We start from the raw sequence: 16,860 nt of genomic DNA on the forward strand, positions 1-16,860 counted from the left end.
ACACTGAAAACCAGCAATTGATCCAAAAATGTGCATAGAAATTTCTGTAGATCTTCAAATAACATGGCAAAATGTGAGATCTTCAGTTTTACTAGATCCAGACTTGTGTATATGGAATTTTCCATAGATCTTCTAGTAACATGGAAAAATGTGAGATGTTCGCTTTTAACTGATCCAGACATTTGTATGGAAATTTACCTAGTTTTTTTCCAGTAACATGAAAAATTGTGAGATGTTTAGTTATAAGCGATCCAGACGTACATGTTAATTTCCATATACCTTCAATTTACATGGCAAAATGTAAGATGTTCAGTTGCAATTGATCCAGGCGTGTGCATGGAAATTTCCATAGATTTTATCAACAACATGGAAAGATGTGAGATGTTCAGTTACAAAATATCCAGACATGTGCATATAAATTTCCATAGATCTTCCAGTAACATAGAAAAATGCGAGATGTTCTGTTATATAATCGATCCAGACATGTGCATAGAAATTTCTATAGATCTTCAAATAACATGGCAGAATGTGAGATGTTCAGTTTTACTAGATCCAGACTTGTGTATATGGAATTTCCCATAGATCTGCTGGTAACTTGATAAAATGTAACATGACTATTTACTGCTTTTGGTTTAGACATCTCTATGGAAGTTTCTGCAGATATATTTGTAAAAATTCTCAGGAAAATCACTGTCAAGTGTTGATATTTTATTTCTCATATCTAAAGCACACACACACACACACATATATAAATACATATATACATATATATATATATACATTTATTTCTCTATACCTGTATATTTCTCAAAAAATAATTCCTTTCTATGTTGCAAAAGTTGTTGGAATCAATTCAACTGTGAGATGGTTTTTATTAGCCATTAAAATTTTTTCTTCAACATTGCTAAGTTTCCTGGTCAAGAATATATAATGTAGAGTACATGTAACCCAGCATATACTGAAGTGGCAAAGAACCATCTCTTAAATAGTGTTTTTTACCAAATTTTCTTTACTTCAGAAAATCTGCACTTAAAAAATTATGTGTTTATAGATCTCGGACTAATAGTAGGGTTAGTGAAAGTTATCAATTGCAGCGGAGAAGTTTTGTACGGTTTCTCAGGGTAGGCCATCTTGTTCTTTGCCGTGAAATCAATTGGTTGCTTGTTATAGATGCTGAATTTCATTTTCCTTAACCCTCACATTTCCTCACTACCTCTGACCTTACTAAAAATTAAGTTTACTCAATACATTTCTACTCGACAGCGAAAATTTCCTCTTTTCTTGTAAAATTGAATTGAAATTATATTCAACATATGTCATTTTCCATTATCAGTGAATAGTTTCCTGAAATAATTACTTTTCCCTTGCAGTTCTTGATTTGATGTCAGTCGGATTGCCTAGCCTGTCGATGAAAAAGTCGATTTGGTAGGAAGAGGATAAGCGTTCAGAGTCACAGTCAAATTGCCTTGATGAACAAAAATTTGATCAATCGTCCATGGATGGGCTACCACTTGATAACCTCGTGAGAGGAAGTTATTGCAAGGCCATAACATTTTTCAGATATTTACCACAATATAATGTCATTCCTGATTTTTCTCTGGCTACTTTAAGCAATGTCGTCATTATCAATAATATGTATTTGGTGGAAGGACTTCCAGTAATGTTGCCACCAGATCAACATCTAGAGATGCGTGGAAACCAGGAAATTAGCGGATTTTATTTTAAGCAAATGCTAAATGTGGGCTCCTACCTCCTAGAGGTTCCTATTTCAAGTTTTCGGAGAGATTGGAAATCATCGGAAACATTCAATTTAAGATTAAAGCAAAACACATACCTAGGTCCGACTGCAAAATAATTAGTTTTTTTCGGCATCACAGCTTCCAAACAATAAATATGTATTAGTTCGCGACGAAAGAGTCAAGCGAGTGATGTAATATATGACGTATACGGCCGGAATACAAAACTTTTTTTAGACAGTCAGCTCAGACATGATCGTGTTTGAATTTGCTCTTTGTGGTTGATTTGATTTTTACGGTATTGTTTAAGAGAGGTGATCCTCTCTAAAGACTACTTAAATTTATGAGTGTTATCTTTATAAAGAGCTACTGCTAATCTCAACCTAATGCACGTACGTTGTAAGCTTAATTTTAGGGACCTTATGCAGTCAGGACGGCAAAGCCAAGGAATACTTCGATTAAAAAATGAATTTCTGCCTTTTATTAGAATTTTAAAAATGGCTGCATGTGTTTACCGTCCCATACGGCGCCACACCTCCACTTCAGCATAACGTCTAAAAGAAGCGTTGAGTTCCAAATGGATATTAAAATAATTTGCCGTCGCGGTTTCGGTTCGCAGACGACGCAAATTGTGGTGATTTCAGGTTGTTGTTTTGCATAGGACGGCTAAGAAATGTACCAAGTTTTAAAACGCACGTGCTGAGCTATTGTTCTGCCAATTAGATCTTTTGTTTTTCCATGTCCTCGTTGCCGTCGCCGTCGCCGTCGTGGTTTGCTTAGGGTCCCTAATATATCTTAAGTGTGTCATGGATCTACGATAACAACTTCCTAGTCTAGCCAACTTCCTATTCTCCTTAAAGCTGTGCAAATTGCTATAATCATGTCAAATGAATAAAGAGGGTAAGTTTCTAAAGAAACTGTGGTGTTGCGTCGGAGGGAGAGTTCGTATAACAGTGTATTCATCGATTGAGTTGAGTTCTTTACGGTGGCCAATTTACGTTATCAACTCAGTTGATCATTCTAAATTACCCTATAATCATGTTAGCCAGGGGAAGCAATTTGGGGGAACTTAAGACTGACATAATTGACTAAGCCAAGGCAGTAGTAAGACTTTGTGAGTGAAAGCTCTCCAATACATCTTTTACATCGGTGGAAGTTAATGTAGTAACTAATAAAATCCATTATATCGAGCGCTACCGTTTAGGGTTTCTTATAACTAAACGTGACTTTGCATATCTATGACAAATTATACGGGATAGCATGTATGCGCAAAATCTACTAGCAAAAAATACAAGTGAGTGAAAATCATGTAAATCATACCATTATGAAAGGAATAGCAAATTTGCAGTTAGCTGTATAAAATAACTGCAGTAGTCAAGATGGTCTCGAATGTACAAACGAACGGTTCAACAGTTCGGAACAGTTCGATTAAGACTTGATGTTAGCTTACCTCCGTTAACTTTAAAAACAGGAAGACCTTTCGCTCAGTCTGCAAAGATACCTCCATATAAAACATTACACTTGTTAACAGACCAAATTGCAATTTTTTTTGACTATCTAAGTAATTGAGAAGTCGTTTCAAGTTTTCGTCTTCTGAACTACATGTCCAATATTTCTTAACGACAGGAACAAAATAATTCAAATTCCTGTTAAACTTTTTTTTAGTCATAAAAGTACACTCACGACAAAAAGATGCGGAACGATACATTGACACATGGGAAGGAGAGAGTGGAAACCAAAAACCTTATATTTCCATAGTGTAACGCGTAATTATCAATTCAAAAGGGATACAATATAGCGAGAAATTACATATAACGTTGCGTCTCATTCTATTTTAGCCCCTAGGTCAAAAATATTGGTAAATTCTGACTACAAAAATAGTCGGGAAGTCAATTCGTGTTGCCCGCTTCTGGAACGCAAGTTCTGAGAAAAGAAAGGTTAGCTAATATATTTGGACGTGGGAGTGCTCCGAAAGGATGAAGAAAGACAAAATTTAATTACACAAGGGAAAAACGGATGATATAAAAGACAGCTCACTGCCATATTATTCAGGAGTCGAAAAAGCTTACTTTGCTGTTAGTGCAGGCCTCTCAGTTAGTGACAAAGAAAACAAGAAAAACTCAAAAAGAGGGAGAGGATGGCTTCCTATTTTAACAAAGTAAGTGTTTTATTTTTAAATAATAGTTCCTCAGCCAGGATTGTTCGAATAGTTTTTTCAAAGATAGCGATTTAAAATTTCAAGAATAATTTAGGAATGTATTAGTTTTTCTTGACGTTCTAGTGTGAAGTTGGCCTCTTGCACTATCTTCCACACCACTGAGATGCAAAAATAACAACAAATAAAGCATCTTCGCTGAAGTTGATTTAAACTTTACTAAAACCAATTTTTTTCTCTTCTATGATTGTACGATACTCGTATACTCTTCTCTTTTATTTTTATAGTTTCGCCTTGTGTAGTTTCCTACACGTATAAGCTTTTAAGAAATGATATTTCAGTTTTCTTATCTATTTACTGTGTCCTGTGCGCATTGTTTGTTTTGGTCATTAAATCTAACGTCACAAGATCATCAGATTACCTGCCATCCTCTTTTTGATTGTTGAGTGAGTAATTAAGCGTTAGTGAAGTTGGGCTACAAAGTTTGTGTCCTGGAAAGAAGTCATTTTCAAAAAAGTCGAAGTTTAACATTTTGAGAGAGAATTCATATCGTGGTAGTCATAGAGAACAGAAATGGGTATTCGAGTCAGCTTCAAGCAATATTGAAAATGATTTTGTTTTTTTTCGTCAGATTTATCTCGTGATTGTTGTTTTGGGCGTAACTTCGTGGTCCCTTCAAGTTTTCTCATGCCCAACAGTTTCCAGTCTAACTCCTCAAAAAACACTCAAACGTCTTCGCCGTCATTTCATGTTCGTCTCAAGGACTGCTACCACTTTGAAGTCAGCTCCTAGAACTTCAAGACAAACTACCCGTGACGGCACTGTACAGTTGCCAGGTACCTCAAGGTGCCCTTGGAGCTGGGGCCTAGATGACGACCCAAATCGTTTTCCTCGATTTTTGACCAAAGCTGTTTGCCCTAACTGCACATCCTCCTGCCGCGAAGTGCGATATTCACTCAAGGGTCTGGTTCAAGACTGTGACGTCAGAACAGGGGAAAGAGTTTGGATGTGGACCGTGGTAGAACTTACAACGGCGTTCGTTTATGATCCGTGAACTTTTTTGTTACTGCGTATGATGTCACCGTGGATGAAGAAGAGTCGAGGACCAGTCAGAGCCTTATAGAAGGATCAGGCAAATTTCCTAATGACTACCAAAATCCTCCAAGACCGGTTAAAATCAACCTCTCATTAACACTGTTACCGCTTACAGATATCAACGCAGATTCCAAGTATATCAGCCTCAATCATCTCCTCTAGTCTCTGTTTCAATCCCTACAGTAGTTTATGTTGATAACATGAAACGATTTGCAACCAGTAAAACTGTGAACAAAAAAAATAATGCCCAAGAGCTTGGGCGTTATTTTACTCGTTAAAGCCGTTCGCACCAAAAAATTAAATATGAGCATTGCAGAAACTGCAAAGTAATATGAAACAAAAGAATAAAAGAAATACATGGTTTATCGCTGTGGTCATTTGACTTTCTTTAAAGCTATTTCTTCCCTCCAAGAGTTCGCCGATTATTGTGAGTTCATGTTGCCTTCGAAGTACAATCAGTACCGCAAGTGTTGTTTTTTAGCTATGACTAGCTAAGTACAGATCAGTGTAAGAACTATCATTTGCTCTTTCATCTGAGTACATTTCATTGCTATGAGTTCATTTGTCGTTCTTCTGAGTTCACGTGCACATTTTAATAGGCTTATACGTGTAAAACATAAGTTAAGGAAACTGATTCACCAATCAGATGATACCTTCTAGAGGCAGTTAATTACAAACAGATTAGAAAAGGTGGTACATTTTCAGTTCGGTTAAAGTGTCGACGACGCAAATTTTTTTTTGCCTAAATATTTAGCTTATCATATGTATAAACCAATTTCGGTCGAAGAAAAACTTCAAATAACATAAAACTCGGTTTTTTCGGGCCTTAAAGTGCTCTTATTTTGTCTTTAAAGTGTCCCGTGGACTGGTAACAAATTAGCGAGTGATGACGTGGAAAACTGTGGAAACTCTCCGTTGACACTTACAAATCTCTCAAACCTCTTGTAATTTTGTATCGGTCAGCGTTGAAATACTCTCGAAATAATGTCCGATAGCGATGTTTACCTAACTTCAGCAAGCTCTACCGAGAGTTTTGATACATCGTACTTAGGTAATAAAGAAGAAATGGAAGTTGCGAGTACGGTTCAGCCCTAAGAAGGAGAACCGCGTGCATCAAACGAAGATTTCGACGAAGACTGACTGAGACGGTTTCTCGCGTGCGGCGTTCAGGTCAAGATCAGAACAAAAAACTCCCGTGACTGAATGTTTAGTTTGTTGCGTTTGTGTTTTGTTTTCTATGGCGATATCTATGTTAAGAATGGGTAGCTGTGTTCGTTTTTGCTGACATAACATTTTATTCCCTTGCACCAAGTGCGGCGAAGGTTACCCTTGGTCAGTGCTCTAGAGTTTCGTTGCTGTAGAATGATTCCCTTAGCAAACCACAAGCTAACTTTCGACGACGAAAGAGTCGGCTATATCACGAGGCACGATGATTTTGTGCCGAGAAGTCATCGGGAGTTTCTTTGCAAGTTGCTCCTTTCCTCAAAGATTGCAAAGGCTGAGGCTCTGATCGTCGAGCCTGTCAAACAGAAAACGAGCGAGTTTATCTGATTCAATTTAACCTCAAATAGAGATTTTAATGGAGAAAATTTTTTTAGTTTAAGTGCAGCATTGCCATATGACCCATTTCGCTCAATGGCAAATAATTGACATCAGTATGGCAAATTAAGATTCGTCTTTCACACAGTGCTTGGATTCGCTACCATCTGATTCAATACATTTTTTTGTTTCTTTATTGATCTCGTTGGAGTGCTGTTATCACATTGACATTGTCACTGTTGCTACTTTTAGTTTCTTGAGGGCAGGGGGGAATTGATAGCTCGTGGGATTTATTTTCGGAGACTTAGGTTAGAAGAATACACAGCCCCTTCGAGCTTGTGTTTATGCCAGTATCCGCCAGAAGTTTCGCACTGTTCACGCAACAGGATATCGGCCAGTTCAGGAAAGGGCTTGAACTTTATCACAAATTATGTTTTTCTGGTAACAAAATACGTTGGAAACTACGACTGGTAGGATTTTCATACGATAAGAAAAGCGCAAATGTAGTCATTGGAAAGAAAAGGCCGGTATGAGCACATCTTAAGCGCGTGAAATACATATGAACAATAAGGAACTTACCATTCTTCGCTTGCGACGTGTCAGCCGAAAATACCTGGTATATGTGTATTATTCTGGTAGCTAATATCGTTTGGCGCTCCGACCACGCAATACGTTTGTCCTATCTTCCAAATTTTTCCTTTCTCCATCATAGTTGCTGACGTGTCTTCACAGTTTTCTACGTCACAACGATGTAACATGATCGTTTTGGCCGCGTGCTTAATGAGGACACTTTTTGGCCGTTAAAGGGCCCATTTTCACCCTTGATGCAACGCGCGCCTCGACCTAATTTCTTGTAACACGAAATTCCTAGATTACCTGGAAGAAAACCTTCTAAAATCGTCTTTTTCAAGAGCCATCCTAGACATATCGTCAACTGTTTTACAGTTAATACATTCGCCGTTCGTCGTTTTAAAGTTTCCTTGCAGTATTTTGAATTTTGTCTGGTAAGAAACCAAAAAAAATTTTTTTTAAGGGCCTGTTTACATGGAGGTGGGGGACCAAAGGTAGGTGAGGTAGCCCGCCTTGGTGGCGTAACCCGCCTGTCCATATAATTTCTTATTTTATCTTGATCACGTTTACATGATAAGTGGAGTGTAAAAAGTTCACATTTCGGAATATTTAGCGTTGTGTATCGACAATATTTCAAACTATTTCGTATAACGTACTAAGTTAATGGTTCCTCGCGTAACCTAACACCGCGTAACACAACGCGTGACGCTTTCATGGATAAATACATACATGTCCAGGAATTAATCTTTCGTCTTTCTCGAGACATGAGCTTGGGACGTCTCTACTCAAACTCCCTAATTGCAAGCGTAACAACAACCTCAAGAAACCTCACCCCAGCACCCCGGGGACGTAAGATTGTATGTAAACGCATTTTATTTTTCGACCACGGCAAGGCGGGTTACCTCACCTACCTGGTTTCCCCCTCTGTTGAAGGCCTAAATGTAATAACTGTCCTAAATTCAATAAAGTCCTAAATGTAATAGCATTTGGTCCTAAATGTAATAAGCCTCCGATGCAATCGCTGAACTGCGCTAGTGCATTGTTGTTATAGCGGACATCCACATTGAGATGTTAAAGTGACAGCTGTTGCACCAAAGAATCATAAGACCAATATTCATGACATATTGCGGGCTCGCTGATATTAATCAGCGTCTTTTTATTTGCTAAAGACTTACGTTGAGAAGCATTGGCTACAAACCCTTATACTGATGTGCTTTTGGCATCAAATTGACAGACGTAAAAAGATTTAGAACGCTGACCAATAGCTCTCTTTAAATCATTGGCTTAGACTCTTTAGTATAACAGATTTTGACGATATTCTTGTATGATCAGTGCTGAAGTTAATACTTCGTGAACCGCAGGCGGCCCAAGCTCCAGCTGTGAGATGATCATCTTGCATGCCAAGTTACGGTGGGGTCCTCGGCGAGGCTCAGTTTAAAAAGGAGGCAAGGTTACCTAGCTGGTTTTCAAGGGTCGTGTGTCAAGGTTGATGTGGACGCGGGCTGTTAGAAACCTCTAAACTGGAAATTGTTAAAGCAAACTGCGGCTTAGCGTCAGTTGTACGGGGAAGATTGAGTTTTCAGTGAATTGAAATGAAACTACAGTATATGTGCTTGGATTCTGCGTTGGATTTGTGGCCGCCCGGTCATTTTGCGTCGGAAGTTTTCGCTTCTCAGATCGGGCGTTCGGAAATAGAGTGTTCAGCCTTGGGCTTTTCTTATGAACGTTGAAAACCTCGAAATGGACAACTCGCTAAAATGCGTTCTTTTCATCAAAGTAAGCGGTCAGATAACAAGCAATACACTGTGGAAGTAAGGTGACATATTTTTTTTTTGAGAATTTGACGTATTTTTTTATTCCTTAGAGCGGTCGTAAATATTCCCATACAAATTCTTATAATTCCGCCATGACTGTTATTGCGCAAGATGATCATCTCACGGCTAGAGCTTGGGCCGCCTGTGCATGAGCCGAATTGCAAGGAAAAGGAAGTCCACAGACCTATACGTTCGACAAATTCCGGGCTCGGAAGTGCAGTTTTTGTACTGACTTCCCTTGCCAGATTTGTTTGGATCTACATGAAATATATTCATCTGTGCTATTGACCAAGCGTGTGGTCAGAAAGCCTGTATGTTGGCCGAGTTATTTATTTATTTATTTGCAAAATGTAAAAAAAAAAAAAAAACGAGGCTTAAATTCAGCCATCTTGACCGAACAAGCTTGGTCAAGAGAGTTTATTTTCTCTTAGCTTAATCAATAAAGGATTCATTGTATAGAGAAAGATTTCGCTTTATAAGAATCAAGAATGACTTATTTCGAGAGCCGAGAGTGAAAGCCAACTGTGTTTGTAGCACAATAAACCTAAGAGGGTCGTTTGATTTCTTCTATGTACAAGTCGACATTGTCCAAAAGTTATGAACTTTGTAAGTTTCTTGCGCGGGGTCAATGCGGGCGATACCAAAACATTTGCGTCGGTGAGCTCGTTCATGACATGCTCCAGATTTTTGTTAAATGTCTGTTTTGCGATTGGCAGTCTTAGCCGATGATTTGTGATGATGTGCTGGACAGCAGCTTCTTTGCATTTACACCTGTTAAATGTACGTCACTGAGTATATAATTTGATGCAGACACATGCAATACCTTATCCGTTTTTCGGATTTGTTGCATATATTTCAAGATCAAGAGAACATAATTGTCCCAGTTATGTCCTTTCGTGAGTATATATTCATATACTCACGAAGATATTCGGAAATTTGAAAGTAATAACCCTTTAGAAGCCCGAATTGGGAAACAAAATGTGCATGCTAACAAGGTCCATTCAGGCATGGAAAGACAAAAAAAATATATCCGAGTCTGCAAATTGTCTGACCAATGCACTGAATGAGTTCAACGATTGCATTGGAGGCTTATTACTTTTATGACTAAATGTTATTACATTCAGGACTTTATTACATTTAGGACCAAATGTTGTTACATTTAGGACAGTTATTAAATTTAAGCCTTCAACACCCCACTTCCATGTAAACAGGCCTTAAGTGTCACGCTTAGATCTCTTAGTACTTTGTGAAAAGAGTCGGCGAAGAGGACAACGTTCGAATTTTTTTACTTTTTAGAAGCGCTTGAGGATTCTAAATAAAGATAAAATATTTCCCAATAGAAATTGGTATTTTTCAAAAAGAAAAGTTGGAAAAATATCAGACTGCCGGACGTTTAGTTATTCAATGACCGTGTCCGGTAGTGTCCGCTGAAAATTGTGTCACGCTTGGATCTCTTCGCACTCTGTGTACAAGGTCGGCGAAATGGACAACATTCGAATTTTTTCACTTTCTAGAAGCGCTCGAGGATTGTAAATGAAGGTGGAATATTTTCCAAGGTAAAATTGTTGTATTTTAAAGAGAGATATGGAGTTATTTGAGGACCGTGTCCAGCCGTGTAATTGAAAAATGTCAAGCGCTTGGATGGCTTCTCACACAGGATTCAGGGTTAGCGAGAAACTTCAAGTTCGAAAGCGCTTGAGGATCGTAAATATAGGTAGAACATTTTCGTATGAATATTTTTTAGATTTCGAAGAGAAATATGGAAAAATATCGGACTGTCGGACGTTTAATTATTTTAAGACCGCGTCCGGCTGTCGGACGTTTAGTCACTTCATTGCAGGAATGTCAGCGACACTGACAGTTTGCGTTACAATTCTTATTTGCTGCTTTGCATGGATAACAACCTCGCCCACTCTTTCGAGCGCAAGCTCCTCTCCACGGGCAGGAAACTTCAACTGACCCTTGGTCCTATTTAACAAGGATGACAAACTTCAATAAAAAAAATTGATGTATCATCATTTTTTTGAAAACGTGGTGGATCAACATTTTCACCTTTCTCGGAATGCTCGCAAGGATTTTCGAGTTCCTCTTTAGCAACAACCGATCCACAAGCGTTTACTGCCTCGGAATGTATTAAATTGATGGATTCATCTGATTCCATACCGGATTAAAACGTATAGAACTGTCTCAAACAGAATTATTTTGATAAGCTCACCAAACTCATCGGAGAAAACGCAGAAGCTATTTTGAGACAAAGTGACAAAGTAAAAATAACTGACCAATCAGAGGCGCTATTCAAACAAAAGCAGGAAACTTCACACTGACCCTTGGTCCTATTTAACAAGGATGGCAAACTTCAATAAAAAAAATTGACGTATCATTATTTTTTTGAAAACGTGGTGGATCAACATTTTCACCTTTCTCGGAATGCTCGCAAGGATTTTCGTATTCCTCTTTAGCAACAACCGATCCACAAGCGTTTACTGCCCGGGAATGTATTAAATCGATGGATTCATCTGATTCCATACCGGATTAAAACGTATAGAACTGTCTTAAACAGAATTATTTTGACAAGCTCACCAAACTCATCGGAGAAAACGCAGAAGCTATTTTGAGACAAAGTGACAAAGTAAAAATAATTGACCAATCAGAGGCGCTATTCAAACAAAAGCGGTGGTTCAAAACAAAAACAAACGACCGCGTTGCATCAAGGTTGGAAATGAGCCTTTTAATCGTACTTTCAATGCACAAAAAATGGTCAAGGTGAACTTGCTAGACGCTTTAATCGATTACTTCTAATTCTGAATACAGCTATCAACCAAAAATGCCAAAAGAAATTCCAAGTCATAGGCACTTAAACATGACGTTTTCGACAATACTGATCCCAACAATATGTCGTAAGCGTGTGATATGAACCTCGCAATAGCCTGGCTCCTCATTGAGTCTCGGTGATAGAGCATCGGTTCGCGGTATGCTAAGGTCTGAGGTTCGATTCCTTCTATCATCTTCGGAACATTTCCCGTATAAGGAAATTACTATCCATTAAGACCACTGAGACTCTAGTCCACGCCTTTGTAACCTCCAAGTTGGATCACTGTAACTCTCTTTTATACGGTGTCCCCAAATACGCTATCCAAAAGCTCCAATCAGTGCAGAGTGCGGCGGCTCGACTTATTACCAGCTCTCGTAAATTCGACCGCATCACCCCTGTTTTGTTCGACCTACACTGGCTTCCAATTTCTGAGCGAATTAAATTCAAAATAATTCTGCTCACCCATAAAGCTCTTCACCAGCAGTCTCCTGTCTACATTCAAGACCTAATACGCCGTTATTCAACTTCAAGAACGCTCCGTTCGTCTTCAACATTGCGTCTGACTCCTGTCAACTTTAATCTCAAGTCCTATGGCTATAGAGCTTTTGCTGTTTCGGCTCCTGAACTGTGGAATAAACTACCTGATGACATTCGTTCTTGTGACAATTTAAATATTTTTAAACGTAAACTTAAGACTCATCTTTTTAAAAATTACTTTTATGTATGATCTCTTTTATTATCCATGTCAAACGCCTATATCTTAGACATCAGTTAACTTAAGACTTACTTTTAATATTATTTTAACGTGTGATATTTTAATATTTTTGTAAAGCGCTTAGAACAGGACTGGATAAGCGCTATATAAGTAGTTTTATTATTATTATTATTATTACAGGTACCGATAATGTTTCTCTATTTATAGTTATGTTATGAAGACAGCTAGCATCAGTTCGAGTGTGGTATGATCATTTTTTTCTTCCGCAAGAAGAAATTACCACAAAAATATCGCCATCGTGCTGCCAATTTCTCCTTTTCCTAGCATACCGTTTTCATGAAAAAGGCCCTATTTTTGACCAAGCTTCCTCCCACACTAGAAAACCTGTGCCAGCATCTCCGATCTCCATCTCCTAATTACCTCCCTTCCTCGAGTCTCGTTTTCTGAGATGCCCCAAGAGTAACTTATGACGTCTGTCTAGATCGTTCTTTCGCGAGAAGTAATTGCTACCTGCTGTGGCTCCACAGATCTTACTGTTTACGTTCGTGCCCGTTCGATAAAGTAATTTTAAGAGTTATCAGATTTTCTCCTCGTTCATTTTTTTGATTAAATGAAGTCTAGTAATAGCATCCGTTTTCCTTAGGGTCTGAATAGGTTTGCGGATCGACTCATTTTCAACCATCTAGGAATTGCGACTTTCTTTCTTTTTGTTGTGAATTTTCTATTGTACTAAGACAGAATACGATGAAAATCTTCCTCGTCTCTGTCTTCCAAGATCCTAGTACCGTTCGAAAGGACTGGACACACCTGCTTCAAAGTGCTTTGCTTGAAATATTTGTTCCTATCGGATGCGCCGAAAAACCTTCCGCGGAAACTTTGTTTACTTTGGTAGGAAAAAAAATAAAACATAGATAACTGAAAACCACAAGTGGCGTTCAAAAGTTTACACCTACATTTCGTTTCCGCAAATGTTTATTCATTTAGGTATATCCTTAAAAGGAATGACGGTTTTTGCGCAGGTTCCTGTGGAAGTTCTAGGCTCAACCAGTTTTGACACGTATCCAAAAGCTGTATGATAGGTGTCTTGACTAACACCCCCTCTTTGCTAACGACCCACAAAAATAAAAACATAAATTTTGTAACTCTGTTTCACATTTTAATAATTTGTTCAGTGAGCCACAGCTAGAAACAGCTGCAGAAGCGCCGGGAACTTAAAGGTAAGCGTATGTTTATTATAAATTTTGTATGGTAAGCGATCTGTTTTTCTAATACGGTACTGTTCTTTAAGCCATAGAGTGTCACAAAGTCACTGAGAAAAAATTCCCTCAGACACCCAGCAACATTTAACGCAGTTTTATGGAAATTTGAAATGAATGCGATACTCCGCAATTCACTTTTTGGGCTTTAAATTTCATCTGTAGTGTCACGCGACTTTTTATGTCAACAAACCCCGAAAGTTCGGACATTTAGTCGAGCTCGCAGCACATGTGCCCAAACTTCGGCTTTTTTTATGGAAATTTTTCTTAAATAACTGCCCACTTTCGAAAAACGTTTCTTCGCTCAAAATTGACATCTTTCTTTTATCATTTATCTGATCGTTTGTCAAGCAAGTTGTCATTTCGCTGCCGTTGAAGCAGATGCGAAGAATGTTACAGGAAGCGTTGCGGCATCGAATAATCGAACTAGTTCTGCATACAGTTCTACAGTGATGTATCTGATCAGGTATTTTCGGGGTGTTTAGTACGTAGATTGTCAGTTAAATCCTCTTCTGACAAGAAATTAGTGCCCACGAATCGCTGTAGAACATGAGGAAGCCTTGATTCCCAAAGACATAGCCGATTTCAACTCTATGAACCTAACCGATTGCAGTTGTGTAGTAAGTATATACCTAAACATAATGGTTATGACAAAGAGATGTGCTTATGGTAACTGCAGAAACGATTCATGATACCTCAACTCCTGGGTAAGAAACGCTAACGGCGACCCGGTCAAGTTTTTCCATTTTCCGGGGACAGTTACAAAAAAAAGGAGAGAATGCAAAGGTGGATAAGGTTATGTCATCGAGGTGACTAGTTTGTGTGCACGAAGGACAGCAACGTTTGTAGTCTAAATTTTGTCGGTGAAATGGGCCAACAGAAGAGGATCCTGATCCCATATCTGCTTTAGTTAGTAAAGAAAGGGTAAGTTAATTCAGTCATTCTTTAAATCGTTGTTTTGTCTTTGGGATAAATATGTATACCATGAGTAGACGTCGCGACTCAATCGTAAACAGAACGCATCTTGCGAAAGAGAAGCAGACAAAGAGAGGTGCAGTAAAGTTTGCCTTGAACGATCAGTGGCAAAAACCGTTCTGACACTTGATCGTCAAAGCTGGTGAATCGAAAGAGGAATACGCAGTAGGCAAAGCCCTTTTAAATCTGAGCGTAGAGCCAGTGATGAGTTCAAGAGAGAAAATCAAATTATTAAAAATGTCATACAATCCAAACGGCGGCGACTCGTTAAAATTGTTAACAGTCTCCAGGAAAAATGGACTGGGTATTAACATATTATGAATTATTAATTCGTCTAAAGCAGTGGCGTCGCCTTTTCGAAATTTGGATCTACTGGCACAGCCATTTTTTCGACTGCGGAGGTGATTTTCATTAACGAGGTTTCAAGTATCCGGATGCTGAAATCCCCCGTTCTTGTAGATATTTTTTAAGCTATGCCACACTCATTGCGTTGAGTCAACTTTACTTTGTGATATGCCATTCTTAAGTTTAACTCTTCTTGAAAGTTGTTCTGAGTTTCGCAGAATTTCCCACTTGCGTTACTTATGTTAAAAAAAATCGGTATATTTATCAGCTAAGGAAATCCACACCCAGATACGTAATTTCGTGTGGGAATTAAGGCTTCCTCACGTTCTACGGCGATTCCTGGGCACTAATTTTCGAACAGAAGTAATTTTATTTAACAATCTACGCACACAACACCCCGAAAATACCTGATCAGATACATCACTAAACACAGAACTAGTTCGATTATTCCATGCCGCAACTCTTCCTGTAACATTCTTCGCATCTGTTTCAACGGCAGCGAAATGACTACTTACTTGATAAACGATCAGAAAATGATAAAAGAAAGACGCCAATTTTGAGCGAAGAACACTTCTTTAAAGTGGGTAGTTATTTAATAAAAATTTCTAAAGCCGAAGTCTGGACACATATGCTGCGAGCTCGACTCAATGTCCGAACTTTCGGGGTTTGTTGACATCAAAAGTTACGTGACACTACACGTGAAAGGTAAAGCCCAAAAGGTGAATTAATGGCCAGGCTTTCGGCAGCAAAAGATGGTGATCCAAACAAACTGATCAGCGAATGTGTTCTCATAGTTTTTAGTTAGTTTATAATTCCCCCTCTTCCACATCCGCCCTTTTTTTTTAGCGATTTGGGAGAAGTAGTGAACTGATTTGTATGATGTTTTAAAGTATCAACATCGATCCTTCTTTAGCAAGTTCGGCACAACAGAATTAGATCAACAAACTGTCCGAAAACGTGGTTAAAATGTTGACCTCCATAGGCACTAAGTAGGAGATTAGAGAGCACGAGGGACCGTAACGGCCGATATTTAAATACAGTGATGACAGACTGCTAAGTGTGATACTTTTTTAGTGTAGGAAATTGTCAATTGTCGGGTGTGTAATGTAAAATCTGAAGTTTCCTATTCTCCAGTTTTTCCTATCCTTTTCCCTTTCGGAAATTATTCGCGTCCTCCATCTATGATCTTGTGTTGTTTTGCAATTGTTTTCTTTTTTAAAAATTTAAAGTCGAGGAACGAAAATTTCAACCTAGGACGAAAAATAAGAATATCAGTTGTTTCTAAAAATAGCTGATATTTCTGACCAACAACAACAACTTTATTTTTTCACCCCAAAATATACAAGAAAGAAAAATTTATAATAATAGTACAGACACCTAAGCTAACCCTAAGCAATGATAGGGGCGCTGGCTGCCCGAAATAACCTAAGAGTTAAAAATGCCAGGCAGCCAGTTGAAAGAAAAGATGTTTAAATGTTTAGGTCAGGGACACAAAAACAAAGAGATACAGAAACGCACACAAAGGTAAAATACCAGTATATTAGAGAGACTAAAATTCATACATTGCAAAACAGTATTATTTCCATTTTAAAGTTACACAGACAATACAATGTCTAGTAATCTTTGATAAATTGCTGCTTTACTTTCTTTTTAAACAAAGACAATGAAGATAATTTTATATCTTCGTCAATGGAATTCCATACTGATGGACCTTGAAATCTGATATTGAATATACCATAATTTGTTCTTGCTTTTGGAAGATAACAAGACTGTTTTGCACCAAGCCTTGTATTATAGGAATGGATTTGCGAAATTTTACTACAAAAAGAACTAAAGACTGATGGCAAT

General features: G+C 38.2%; 1 protein-coding gene across 1 annotated transcript; it reads left to right on the forward strand.

Moving 5' to 3' along the window:
* Positions 1–3,763: 3,763 nt before the first annotated feature.
* LOC149035828 (uncharacterized) lies at positions 3,764–5,282 on the forward strand. The gene is made up of 2 exons (XM_089192162.1): positions 3,764–3,894; positions 4,523–5,282. The coding sequence occupies exons 1-2, from the start codon at positions 3,874–3,876 to the stop codon at positions 4,943–4,945; spliced, it is 444 nt and encodes a 147-aa protein (XP_089048288.1). The 5' UTR covers positions 3,764–3,873; the 3' UTR covers positions 4,946–5,282.
* The last annotated feature ends 11,578 nt before the right edge of the window (positions 5,283–16,860 follow it).

Source organism: Pocillopora damicornis, chromosome 13 (assembly GCF_964200805.1).
Source record: "Pocillopora damicornis chromosome 13, jaPocDami1.2, whole genome shotgun sequence".
NCBI classification, from domain to species: domain Eukaryota; kingdom Metazoa; phylum Cnidaria; class Anthozoa; order Scleractinia; family Pocilloporidae; genus Pocillopora; species Pocillopora damicornis.